This window comes from Schistosoma haematobium, chromosome 3, assembly GCF_000699445.3.
Source record: "Schistosoma haematobium chromosome 3, whole genome shotgun sequence".
Classification (NCBI taxonomy): domain Eukaryota; kingdom Metazoa; phylum Platyhelminthes; class Trematoda; order Strigeidida; family Schistosomatidae; genus Schistosoma; species Schistosoma haematobium.
Genome location: NC_067198.1, coordinates 13222554 through 13237342, shown reverse-complemented (window position 1 = coordinate 13237342; position 14789 = coordinate 13222554). Strand labels below are relative to the sequence as shown.

At 32.6% G+C, this 14789-nt stretch overlaps 1 protein-coding gene across 4 annotated transcripts in view; it reads left to right on the top strand.

Moving 5' to 3' along the window:
• Positions 1-67: 67 nt before the first annotated feature.
• Positions 68-14789, top strand: part of MS3_00010582 (uncharacterized protein) — a gene marked incomplete at its 5' end in the record, with an annotated part of 30469 nt that continues 15747 nt past the window's right edge. The window contains 8 exons of one of the 4 annotated variants that reach the window (XM_051218959.1): positions 68-106; positions 2498-2670; positions 2712-2969; positions 5865-6068; positions 7130-7352; positions 8942-9213; positions 11730-11927; positions 13452-13689. In XM_051218959.1, the coding sequence (XP_051068980.1) occupies positions 2503-2670; positions 2712-2969; positions 5865-6068; positions 7130-7352; positions 8942-9213; positions 11730-11927; positions 13452-13689 (1561 nt within the window). Of the gene's footprint in view, positions 107-2493; positions 2671-2711; positions 2970-5864; positions 6069-7129; positions 7353-8941; positions 9214-11729; positions 11928-13451; positions 13690-14789 lie in introns of those variants that run through there. The other 3 variants (XM_051218957.1, XM_051218958.1, XM_051218956.1) reach the window with 3 other exon arrangements.

Below are 14789 nucleotides of genomic sequence, written 5' to 3'. Positions count from 1 at the left end.
TATATTTTTTAATCTGGGATTTTGTTTGCTTCCGCATTTGTTTTTCTTTTTTCCTAAAGTCAGAGCTGTAGGAATGTGGCACTTTTAAAAGTTCTACTAATTTTCGGTAAAGGTTCTTTTTCTGTTTAAGTTAGCCTTTTTACTATATGTCTACATTCCCTCGAACAGTTTGTGTACGCGAGAGTAATTCTTTGAATGAATTAACAGTTCTTATTGATGAGTTTGGTTACCTTATAGCTCACTGATGTACGTACGTAATAAATTACCGCTTATCTAATTGGTCATATATAACTGCTGCCAGTGGCCATTATATCATTCGAATACCTAGTTCTTGTATTGAATAATATCGCGCTGCGTGATTTAGAGGTATTTCGAAGAAGCTTTAGTGCGCTGACACACTTATCGTCCAGATGACTTCCATTAGGATTTGCATGCGTAATTGCTTCTGCACCTAACAAGTTGTATGTACCCATAACGGTTGTTCTTCGTAATTATTCCTAAAATATGTCCAAATGAGTATATCACTACGTGAATCTTCAGTAGCCAACCAATTCGTTTTAAAGCATTTCAGTAAGTGGTATTCCCTAAAGTAGCTTTGAGTTGGTATTTGTGTACAGTCTAGCATTTCGTGCCTATTTTCTCGGGTTCATTCGTCAGATAGAATGTGAAATTTCAAGTTTCATTACTTGTACTATTCTTGTTCAAGAATTTATGCGGTAGGATCGTGTTTATCCAAGAACCTGATATAAATATCTCCATTTATTTGACACTCGTCGTTCTAGTTTTGTGAATCCTCTTATTTACCTTAACTTCAGTCACTGGACCCACCTGCTCGTCCGAAATGTCTTCTTAGAGTTTATTGTAACTCAGTCGTCGTTTATCGATTCCAAAGCAAAATATATATTCTGGTTATTTTAGTTCTCTTGCATTGTTCATGATATTTTTCAAAGTACTAAATAAGTGTGAAATTTTCGTGAAAATATTATTTCGTCGTTGCTTACTTTCATTTGTGTGTGGCGAATGTTAGTTTAATGTGACTGAAGCTCCGCATTTCGACTGTTGGAAACATTGCGGGTCGATAAATGTTTTACTGAAGCTTTTGTTAACTTTACTTGGGTCACCGATAAGTTTCAACAAATGTCATACACAGTAGATGTTTTTCAACCAGCCTTTTGGAGACAGACATAAAGTAAGCTTCATACACAGCCAAATCATACAGGTTTCCCGTCTTTCAAACATAGTTATCTGTAGAAGGTAGATATTTTCATCTGTTTAGTCATTTAAGAAGTACTCTGTTCCTAAATGATTGCTTCATTTAAAGTTAATAAATCAACTAACGCTTCTAGGCAGAAACTCCACCTCTCCGTATTTGTCTTATTTATTTGAACTGTGTAAAATAATTTCACATAGGTTTGGTTCGTCTGTACATGTTCATTTTCTAGTATCATACTTGTCGGTTGTCGATTCTGTTCCAAATAGTCGTTTTATTTAGTGAAAGAGAAGGTTTAATAAAGTCTATTGAAGTTTAAACTTTGTTTGGAATACATTGTCTTATTAACGATTTCTATAAGCTTCCACCATATTGATCGGCTATCTCTGAACTGAACAGTTACCAAACTGCTTAAATTGATTGAGTTCCCCTAGTTATTTCGAAATTCTTATATTTTGTTGGAGTTGCTGAGCAGTTTTGTCATTGATTAAAACCCACTTATTATAGTGTGAACAGCGTAGTTTCGTTCGGTCTTGCCGATACAACAAATAACTTGCGATTCGAAACTCCATGGCTACTAAATTTAACTTACTTCGAACAAAATATCATTGTTTATGGCTGTAAACTTGTCTTAGTATACGAACAGTATTATTCAGTGTACGTGTTCAAGTATCCAACTTATTTAACGATTACACCGGTAAATTGTAACACAATTTGTCTTAGTATTATATCTATGGAATCATTGTTCCGGAAATAAAACCTGGCACAATGTACCAAGCAAAGACAGGAGGATAATTACAACTTCAATAATATCTGTTGCTTACGCTATCTATGTGTTATAAATGTTTGTTCTGTATTTGAATTTAATTTTCCACTTGGGAGTCTAACTCACTAATGAAATCTTGTTGCGTGCTTCTTTCTAAAAAATCATTTGTGCTACTTATACTTTAACAGTAGATTGAGATTTAACCATAAACGATCCTAACGTTTTAAGGTCATGTAGAAATAATGAAGGATATCTTTCAGTTGCTCTTAAGGCGTCATGCTAGAATACAATTTCTGTCCCGTGAAATTAATTTGGTATATGTTAAGGATCTGAGTGGAAATATAAAGCTTTTACTTATACGTGGGTTTTAGCTGAAACTGTTATTCATAAATTATACGCTGAGTTATGTATGAGGCATAAACTCTTTATAAAAAATATATGACTGTGGTTAATATATTTCCTCATTTTTATTTGTTTTCTGGTAAAATTTTGGCTTTTACACTCCGCTTTCTCTCAGTCAGCTACCATGGCAACAGACGAAGACTTATCATATTCTGACGATGCATTTGAAGGGGAAGACAAAGAAGATACAGATATGCTAAACTCAGCAGAAACCTACAACGACTACCATCAACAAATACTTTTTTATCGCAATTTTGACTCAGTTTCAGGACGAAGTCTTCAAAGACCTAAAGTAATCAAATGTAGATCTCTTAATATGATTTGCTATTTCAGACAAGAAGAAGACGATGGACTCAGCGAGACATGACAAACGCGTACAACGCAGTCAAGTATCAGGGAATGTCGCTTCGTGGAGCTGCGACAGCCTTTAATGTTCCCGAATCTACTCTTCGTGACAGAGTTCATGGAAGAGTCAGTTTAGAATGCTCTCGACCAGGCCCCCCAACATTTTTCACCTATGAAGAGGAAAAGAAGATGGTGGATCATATCTTATTCATGAGTAAAATCGGTTACCCATATACCCGAAATCAAGTATGTATATTGATACACACTCTTATATTGTTAAATTTTTTATGTTGAACATGAACTAAGCTTAATTTTATTGATACTTAAGTAGCCTACGAGATCCCCATTTTCAATAACTTATATGTGAGTGGACTTCTAATTATGTTTATTTTTGCGTTGAGTGTTTTATAAAGAAACAGGTAATTTTACTGAATAGAAAATCTGTTCTTCTGGCTCTTGGTCTTGCCTTTGATAGAAATTCATTCGATGGGTTGAATTAATAATCCTGTCTCGTGAGTAACCATCAAACGGCCATATTGTATTGTTGCTTTCGTCTATCCATCGACATCCATGCATTCATTTTACTAATCCAAAGTCCACTCACCACTTATCACTGTTTCAAATCCATAACAGTTCGAGTTTTTCTTCTACTTTACTTCCACAATTATAATGGATTTTTCTCTTTTTCCTTTAACTTCCTGTTGTGCCGATGTAAATTGTGGCGATTTTAACTGACAAACTTTCCTACCAATTTTTGCATTGTTAATGTCTAGCTGAACTCTTAAGAACCGAAACACCACAGCGCCTTTCTCTAATTTTCGCTCATTTGCCCACCCGATAGTATAAAGAATGAATTGTAATAAGTCCTGCTGTAGCTAAACGTACATGGTTATATCAGTTGGTTACCCAAATGAATAAATATTGATGGGGTGTTACACAACTGGCCACTTTCACATGTCGTTGTGATAAAGCCATAACAATGATTATCTTTGGATTTTATTCGTTATCAGCTCCAGTGGATTATTTTTGAAACTTGTGCTTGTACGTTTTCAACGCATTAGTTCGCATTAAGATTTAAGTTAGAACTAGTATGTGTACATAGCTTTGGATTCTTTCCGTGTTTGGTTTGAAAACAAGAGAATTAACAATGAAGGGACTTTTTATATACTTATTATGCTGTGAAAATTATTACGCACTAGGATGATCGAAACGATCAAGATCCACCAGGACACTGACAGTTTGTTGGGAAATCTATATCTTCAAAAACGATTGGTAATAAAGCTGTCATCTAAAATATTGGTTCATGTGTCAAATATTATAACAAGCTTCTGTACTTATTAATAAACACTCTCAAAAGAAGTTGAGTTGATCTTTATTTTCTGATAGTCTAGCTACAAATTGAATAGATTATTAGTATTTACCGTTTAATAAGTCAGATTGGTCTCAATAATTTAATGTCATCGCACATGCACTCGTTTTTTCTTGTTGCATGTTATGCTCTGCGTATCCTTGGAGAGTTCCAGTACACAGGGATTTCAAGTAGGTAGATTATAAACGTTTAGTCACCTCAGTTTATTATCCCAAACCAGAAGTGGGGTTAAACAGGTTTACTAATTCCTCTTGTTATACCATAATTTTCTGAAAGAAACTACAGAATGAAGTGTTTGATAGGTAGGTGTGTAACCGTATTATGTAAGGAAATTTACCAACTTTGATGATTCAGACTACACCCTCCCATTACTCAGTAACACCTAAAATAATGGAGGACCTACTTCAGGTTTTTATCGGCACAATTAACACCAACACAGCGGCAGATTACCTCGATAAATACTAGGAAATGAAAATGAAAACGGTATTGGTAGGTTCACTAGGCAAAATACAATTCAGAAGTTAGTGGATAGTGTCGAATAATTCTGTGTTCGAATTTCGGAAGATAATAAATTAATGCATTGCGCAACAACATTTTACTCAAATTGTACTTAGCAATCGCCTTTAAGTATAGTACGTACTTGGAAAGCAAATTACTTTCAATGGCCGGTAGGAGCTTGTGACTATACTAGTGTTTTATGGTAAACTATCTTAATAATTCGAAACCTTATGCCTCTGGATATTTTATTTTAATAGAAGTTTATAAGACAGAATTCCCTATGTTTTGAAACCAAGACGTGAATAACTTCAACCATCTTCACAGATTTGCCAAGTTAATCTAACTACAAATGAGTTACTGCCTCATTGCATGTAATTTTGTTCTAATGCCGTGAGACACGAATTCCTTATGATAAAGATGTCCGACGGCCCTCGATATTTCAGTACTGATTTCCCCTAGTAATTCCTGAATTTAACTGCAGCACCGTAAAAAATGTTGAGGGTTTGTGATTTTTTAGTGTACTCTTGAGTCCGTTATTTAATTACTGACGTTCTTTTTCGGACTGTGTAGTACAGTTTCCCAATAGTTTTCAAATGATGTACTGCTTAATAACATGTAACTGACATTAAAAGTTAAGAGCTGTTCGTTAATAATATTATACCTTGATGTAAAAATATTTGTATGAATCTAGTATCTCTCAGCTCTTCACGTTTTTGGGCTAAGGTTACAAAAACCACAAAACTATAATATGAAGTTCCGTCAAAATATATCAGAATCAAAATTAATGGTGGTCCTACTGTTGTATTCTTTTATCATAATGGAGTAACAGCTTGGCAACTGCAAGATCTATACTGGTTTTCCTTATCTTGATTATTTTTAGTTACTTAACGTTATAATCAATGTTCCTAATCTACAATATATTGGCGACATTTTAATTTCATCTATGTTAAAAGACCCGCTGCACCAAAATTCAGAATTCCAAAATTAACCTTGCTCGCACCCATCTTAATTTTAAGAATTAAGGGTAGAACGACCTTAAACTAACTCTTCACTAAATTATATATATATATATGGAGAGAGTTATTTTTGGCTGCAATTACCCTGGTTCTTCCATTTGTACATCCGGCACTGCTTATTAAAGTATCGTAATAACTAACATCTATCGTACCTTCGATTTTCAGTTAAGATTTGTTGGGTTAGATCAGAACGTTGATTTCTTAATTTTTACCATTCTATTAAGCGATTCTAATCACGTTTATTGTTTCTCCATTAAGGTAGTCGAACTCGCTGGAGACATGACTAAAGCGGTCGGGCGGATCGCTCCATTTAAATATCTTAATCCAAGTCAGGCCTGGTTCTATGCTTTTCTTAATCGATGGCCAGACCTAAAGAATTTCTTGTTCGGACCTCGAAGTAATCGAAAATCTAAGGGAGTTTCAGGTGATTCTATACAGTCTTATTTTGAACAGCTCGAAAAGGTATGTTTGAAGATTTTTAAATCTCAAGTTATCGTTCTCTTGTTGTCTACTATACAGTGCTGCTCAGCACTCAATACATTACCTGTGGTGCATTTGTTTGTAAATAGGCACTAACCCGGTTAGGCCATACCATATGACTTAACATCAACAATGAATCTGGCTTTGTGTAATCCACGCTACCTTGATATTTATAATCAAATATATCACCTGACTACTTACTCTGCCTCCCAATAATGTCTAAAATTTGGTATTAACGATTCCTCTTACGACCATAGTGTAATTATGCCCCCCGACGTTGCCAAACAAAATATGTTTTTCACATCACTAATCTAACTAGGAACATTTTTATGACAATTTTTAGAAAAGTCTGTTTCACTTAGAAAGACATAGATGCCGATGATGGTTTATTAAAATCTATTCTCAAATACTACTTACCTTCAAAGCCTTATGGTTTATCAAAATATAAGTTATTATATAAAAAGTGTAAAATGTAAATATGACTATTATATAAACCAACAATACATTTGTCAATATAATGTAAATTTTTTAATCAGCCAGCTTATTATTACGTTCTGATGAATTCGTTCATCTTGTTTTGCCAAGGCGGTATGGCGACATGAACCAACGCACATCTGTGGCAGACACTGCGTTGATAATAAATGACTGACTCATCCTTTAAACATTTTCGCGTTTTCAATCTTCAAACTACTTTCCTCTAGCTCTTACAAGTTGATTGTATAAGGTTAACAAACTACAGACAAATAAATCGTTTTCAGTGACAGATTTCTTTCCCCCTTCAATTAATAAATTGAGTACTAATAACACCGTTACTGTTTGCACTCCATTACACTCAACCATCTTTTTAAATAATAAGTAGTTCATTTTTATTAGATATTCCAAATAGTAATTTGGTGACAATTTTCATCGTAAATCTAAGTTATTCAGAAAGATGTGCTGTAAACTGAACATAACATGATTGTCGCTTCGATCTCTTTTCAAATTAAACAATGAACATCTTCCACCAATTCGATGATTGAATTGTCTTTTTGATAATTTTATAGGTTCTAAATAAATATGGTATCAAAGACAAGGCCGAACATTTTTGGATTGTTGACGAAGTAAGCATAAGCTGCGAGAACCAACCCCCACGTATTCTTCCCATCAGTATACAACGAGCTCAATCTGTTAGCTATTGGAATCCGACTGTTGCAATGCTTGGAGCTGCTAACGGTGTTGGTGAAAAAATCCCTCCTTTCCTTATTTATCGAGGTGATGGGATAACATGTAGGTATTTGTAAAAAGAAAGATCAGTTTTTGTGTATCATATGATGTAGGTTTTTTTCTTTTCAATCACTTTATAACCATTCAAAGTTCATAAGTTCATATTTTTTTAAAGTAAGTATTTACTTCAAACATGTATTTGCATCCAATCATTTCTTATTCGCTATAGAATAAGTTAATTGATAACTTCCTAAAATTTCGTTATTTATTAAAACATTGCACTTTTAAGGTCATTGGTCAAGACACATAATATGTACATTCTTTAAGAAATATTTCCTGAATTTCAAAATCCATAAATTGTTTGACTAATTCAATATATCACTGTTGATATGTCTTACATAAATCAAACATCTAATCATTATGTTGTTCAAATAAGTGTTTGCTCTCATTGTATACAGCTACGACCGATTAGTTGTTAAATTCATGTTTTCATTTTTAATCTGTTTGCTTTTATTTATTCAATGTTTGTTCACCAAAGTCGATTAGGCATCAAATTCATATAAAATCTCAATTTCAAATACATCCAGGATATTAATTTCACTGTTAAAATCTGTTTATATATTTGGTTAACGGAAACTGAAGCTTGGAATGGTTCTATGTAATAAACAATGAACTTTAATACTATCCTTACTAACTTTATCTTACTAAAAGCTGAATCAGAGAAATGAATCATCCTTGTAATGTCTTGAATCCGACCAACATTCAATGGACAATAAATTTTGTCATCCCCCGAATAAATTTCTCGAAGTGCGTTCGACAGACATACTGGAATGTAATGGTTCTGTGTCTTATTTATTGAAGGATGATCAGCAAGTTGTTTGTCACAAAGTTGCAAAGTTAGCTTGAGTACAGTTACATGCAGAATAGTAGTATTTACAGAGCCTGCTTTGATTGTAAAGGAGTGCTGGGAATGATTAAATCCCTCAAAAAACCGCCTATTCATTGTATTTTTTAATCTTGTTTTTTATTAATTCGACCTTTCATTTTTTTACATCGAAATTCTTCACTTTTAAGGATGTTGCAAATGTAGTCATACAAAATAGCTATTGTGAAAAACCATCACTTTCGGTCTCTCCCAATACATATTCCACGATAGATTTGTCTCTTAGATTAGCTGTATCTAATTGGAGGTTAAGGAGAATGTAGTATCCGAACGGAGTTAATAGTTTCTCAGTATAAGCAAGTTATATCACTAGGCTAATCTGAGCCAGACTTATTACTTGGGGGACTCAATCTATTAACCGGTGCTTACGATGTTATTTTGTAATGTCATGCATGCATAGTCAGTACGTAGACGTAAATTCACTGAACCATTAGTTTGCATTTTAAAAAGTCACTGATATATTTATAAACAGTGTTCATTGATTTATTTCTCAGTGAATTTACTTACTTTCAGTAATTGACTCCTGTTTGTAAGTGTTTAACATGTCTGATTATTCTTGTTACTTTCTAACAAATAAGTGGCTTCTTAATTAAGTAGACTACCAAATGTTTATATTACTCGAACTTATCACGTGAAGTTGTATTTTTGAAATATTTAATTTTAATTTCTAAGAATGAGTTGTCATAACAATTAATTTTTTATCTTTCAGCATCTATGATGGAAGGATCCGTACGAGGGACTAAATTTTCATATTCAGCTTCCGGTTGGGTTAATTCTGATGCTTTTATTCAATGGTTTCTTAAACATTTCCGTGTATTAGTATCTGTTCGACCGCTTATATTATTTTACGACGGTCATTTACAATTTGTTAGTGTACGTGTCTTAGAACGCGCTCGTGAAGACGGCGTTTTCCTGTTTCCACTCCCTCCCCATCCAGCTTATAATCATTGCGTAGAAAATACATGTTTCTGGGCATTTCAGGTAAATCAGTATTGCTGACATTACCGTCATTGTTAATAATGCTAGCTAGTACTTTTCCATTTAATATATTATTGTTTCTTATCAAATATATTCAATTTAAGAGCCTGAAATCTTTTAGTGTTCTCAGATTTATTCTGTTCTGACCAATAAATAATCAGGTCAGCAGTATTAAACTTTTTATTGGATAAGAATATTTAGTACGTGATAAATGATAATATAGTTTATAGACTACACTATTGCGTGTATTTATAGATTTCCCATTAGAGTGTATTTTTGTCTTCTCTTAAAATCTTTCTGTAATTGGTTATGAAAGGTAAAATTTCCTCATCTGATGGTTCGCTATCTCATTGAAAATACCTACTGCCTAAAAGAACTTATACACACTTTGTTATATAAAATCTGAGGTACATCAATCCTATTCTCTCTAAAATAATCCCCACTTGTGGCAATACACTTGACTTATCTCCGTTTCTTTCTGTTAAAAAGTTTACTAGAAGTCCTCGAAAGTTAGGCACTTCAACTACCTTGTCACTTCATGTTTCCCTGAATCTCAAATCTTTAACCAGAATTATGTGCACAGACTTTCCCAAATTCAATTAATTAACAATCAATGTGTTGTCTCTGTAAATAAATGGCGAAATTTTACGCATTCTAGAGTTTTTATTCTAAGTTCCATCGAAATTTTTTTTGTTTAGTCTTGTATTTATTGGATATAAATATATTCCCAGTACGGGTACACCGCTGTTTCTTAAGAATTTAATTTCCTACTCACACTAAAATAAGAATTTACTAGAAAATTACGGATGTGCAACAGTGCTGAGAAGTTTTGTTGATTATCTATATTTCTCATAAACGTATAATAGATTTTTTCGTACTGATTTTCTATAATATGGGCTTGAAGTTGATAAGTAAAAATGCTATGAGTTTATCTACAGTAGTTTTTCTGATAATGTAATCGGAAATTTGGCTTCTGTGTTAACCCAGTCTTTTACATTTATTTTTCAAACCTAGTTTGTACATGTGCTTATACCCTGAGTGATGAATGATTTCATTTTCATTTCATCACCACCACCATTATTATTATTATTATTATTATTATTATTATTATTATTATTATTATTATTATTATTATTGTATAATTAGTCATAATAATTTGTAATACACTAACAGTTTAAGGCAAACATCATGTGACATATAACCTCTCTCGATTTTTCTCAGTAATTTAGAGAGATTTAAATGGTATATATGGTCGTTCTTTTCTTTCGAAATAATGTCATGTTTTTTTTCACTTCCTTTCTCCACTTGATTTTGGAACATAGACAAAGTTAGTTACTTATTTACTTACTCCTGTTACTTCTCGCGGACCATAGGCCACTAACTAGGGATCTCTAATCAACCCTATCTTGGGCTCTTTTCTCTATTTGTTGCTAATTTCTATTCATGCTCCTGATGTTCACCTCTAATTCACCACTCCATTCTTTCTTTGGTCTGTTTCTTTTTGTTCCGCATTTTCAAGTTAGGGCTTGCTTTATTACACAATTTGTTGATTTTTCTAAAGTGTTTTTTCCTAATTTCCTCCTCAATCGTAAGCTGGTTTGTTCTCTGTCAGATTAGGTTATTGCTGATGGTCTTTGGCTAATCGATTTAGATTATCTTGGATGGACAGCTGTTTATAAATACCTGTAGTTTTTTGATGATGGTTGTGGTAGTTCTTCAGGCCCCGTGCAATAAAACTTTCAGACATATTGAATATCATTTCATACTTGCCAATTTGATCATCCATAGCAATTATGAAACAGTGGTCGAGTATATGTCACTAAGGGAGACATATTAGTTGAATTTATGCAATATAAAAATATGATAATTTGATGGAAAATATCTTAAGTATTTTTGGCTCATAATTAAAAATATCAAAGGAGTAATGTTGAATTTAGGCACAGTCCTGTGCTAAAAATATCATATCATAAAATTTAAACATCACATGACATGGTATATAATATGAAGAGTAGTAGTTAACTCAATCCATGTATTCACAGATTCTATCTTTAAAAAAGAATGTAAATCGCACAAATGAAAACATTTCTTACTACTGCTATATCCATGTTCCTTTTCAAATTGCTGATGTTCTTTTTCATATTGGTTTACTGTAATATTTCATCCCTCTGTCTAGTTTTTCAGTGAATTTAAAAATGATGACTTCTGGCGTGTGGGTATAATACTTTGTACACTTTATATTTGAAAAATTTTACATGCGATGTACTGTTTTTACGCACACTGAACAACTAGTAGTGATCAGTGTATACCAGAGTTTTTTAAGATTTACCGAACTATTCAGCTAATATATCCTTTCAATATTGTTATTTTGTTTGTTGTTTTTACTTTTCGTTGTACTGTACATTCGTTATGTATTATGTAAAGATATTATTTTTACAGTACTTTATATTAATGCTATTAATCATTTTAGTTTTTTTCATACCCTTTGGTTTTCAATATTTACATTAATTTCATTACTGAAGGGTTATTTCAAAAAACGTTTGGATCGCTTTTTTGAACAAAATCCTAACCAACCACTTTTGCGTAATAACGCTTCACCTATATTGACTCATGCTTATGAAAAAGCTTTACAACCGAATAATATGATTAGTTTGTTTGAAAGATTGGGAATTTGCCCATTTAACAATTTATCCTCATCAATTGGCGCCTATTTGAACATGGTATGTTTTCATTAGTTATTTAAATGATTAATCTTTATAAACTATAAGTGTATCTTAAAGAAAAAGATTGGTGTTTTTTAATGAAATATCTGCTCATTTTAGCGTTAACCAATGGAGATTAAGCTAGCTTTACTGATTTACTGTATCACATACTTAATCACTTGTACTACAAGGTAATAAGTAGAAATATAAACTTATTTTGGTATTCGATTGTATTTTTAGCAATTTACTTACCTTTGATTTTCATTTTATAAGAGATAGTTATTATGACCAAGAAACAGTTATAACATAGATACTCAAATGTATGTTTGTGTACATGTGTGATCTAAATTTAGATTTCTGGGGAACTCGTCTTTCTAAAACTTCTTATTTTATCTATTATCGCATCCTTGTACTATATAGTGATGATCAAAATATTTTAAGTTAGAGGCATGGTACTATAGCGATAACAAACTTTGCTTAATTGTTAGTTATATCTTAACAAGGAGAATATTAACGGACGGAACAACGTACTTCCGTGTTTCGTAAACTTCACTTTCAGTTTAGCTGAATGGTATTTGATTAGTCAGTCTATTAAATGCTATTCGGCATAGGCCATCAACCATCACTGTTCAAGTATTGACTATCGGAATTCATTATTTCAATAAAAAGTGGTCAAACTACAGAATCGAATCTATATGAAATACATAGTCTCGTTGAATTTTCAATCAATGCCACTTAAAGGTTGATACGATTTCCCGTGAATTTCATTAATATTTCGACCCGCCAAACCGTAATATGTTTAATTCTATTACCTCTAAGTCACCGTAAAATAACGGAGGCTACTGATTAATTACCACATTACAATGATGTAGTTTATGGTATCAAATGAATTCTTCCAGTCATAAACACCGTAGAACTTTTGGCAACATAATGATTACGCTAGAAAAAATAGAACTATGTTTAGTTTATTAGTGTTGGTCATCTTAAGGGAACCACTTTACCATGATTGAACTATTAGTTGTATTTAGACAGTTAATCAATTGTTTCTGTTACTCTTCATGGAGATGCATAGACCGCTCAGCAGGGTTCTCCATCCAACTCTGCTATGGGCAATCCTTTCCAGTTGCTGTTCATTCTTTTGATGTGTACTTCCGATTCCCGACACAAAGTGTTCTTTGGTCATCCTTAGTCAGTACATAGGTGTTTTGAATAATATGAACTATAGTGAACAACATACAGGGCGAACTAGATCAAAATCTTATCATTTTTTCGTAGTTGATACATCTGTTTGTTCATTTATTGGTTTTTATTTTATTGTTTAGCATTATCTTTCTGTTAAAATTATATACATGTTTAATCTCACACATTTATTTGTCTTTATCTTGACGAATAACTGACAACTAGTTATGTGTGCCGTAATATACTTTCATATTTCACTGTAGCTAGAGTTTATAATTTCACATTTCGAGATATGAGTCAATCATTTTCTGTTTCTAATCTGTGAAATAAAAAATAGTTTTTCTCATTATTTCATCTTTTAAGCAGACAGAAGATTATGAACAAAATAGTTTGGCTGTAGAAAATGTGGATCCATATTTAGTTAATGAAATGGCGAATCCTTACAACCAGTGGTCTAAACTAGGATGTGCATCAAACTACCTCAATTATGTTAATCCAAATGGAGATTCAAAAGACCATGCAATCAATCCCTCGAATGATTCGCATCATCCAGTTGCAGCTGTCACTAAACTAGCTACGTATGTAACTGATAATACTGAAAGTAAGTATTATTATTTGTACCAGTTTTTTATTCTGCATGTTCTAACCTGCATAGGCGAACAAAACAAAAAAATATGGTCATTCCGTCGAAGAAATTACAGAGACGATGCAAAATTCACCATTCTTAATAGAAATACATATGTTTTCGATATAAAGTGAAATTTTGGTTTAAAATTAGTAACTTTTTTGAAACATGGCTATGAGTTATGTCGATAATAATTTTAAAATCGACTGCTCTTACTACTCTAAGATTTTTATACTGCAACTTTATGTGCCTCCTCAAAACTCATACGAAGTAATGATTTATTAAACTATCTTGATAAAGATATACTTCGACAATTTGCCAGTCATCTTCTACCTCATCTGTATTATTATTTCAAACAGATAGCCCATTACCACCCATAGAAATAGACTTAGCGTTTCACCAGATTGCTTATGAGATGTTCTTCAAACGTATAATGCGTATCTCAATATTTTGCTTATAGCTGTCTTGTTGAATCATCGAGTATTTTCTTAGAATATTCCTACGTTTCTAAAGATAATAATAACAATCAGGTATCGATTGTCATCTCATTTGATGACGTTGAGGCACTTTACTTTTGTTCATTAGTTAAAATTCCGTGTACTTATAACTTGGTCATTTTTAGTGATATAACAAAAACTCTTATCTATGTATGGGATACTTAGTCTCTTGAATGAAACCAATGTACCAGGAATCGTTTCGGAAATCTACTTCATTTTAATAATGTAATAAAATTCGGTCTCGCTGTTAATACAAAAATCACATAACTCTCATTTTAGTGTTACTTATCCTACACGCTACTTTGAAACAATTGACAGTTGCTTATATGCCTTTGTAGCTTTCATGATGTTACTGATGTGACTTTTGTCATTACGATAAAAATTTAGGTATTTTGAAGGTAGTGTTTTAACTGATCAGCTAAGTTTTCTTTCGTGTATTCTTTTTTGGGGAAAATAACTTCATATTTTGCACTCGTTGCTGCCCTTTGCGTTGACACTTATTTTTTCGGTCTGTATTTTTCGACTTCATCTGCCTAATCAGTCTCTACCAGCAGTTCTTCAATATGCTTAGGTTCATTT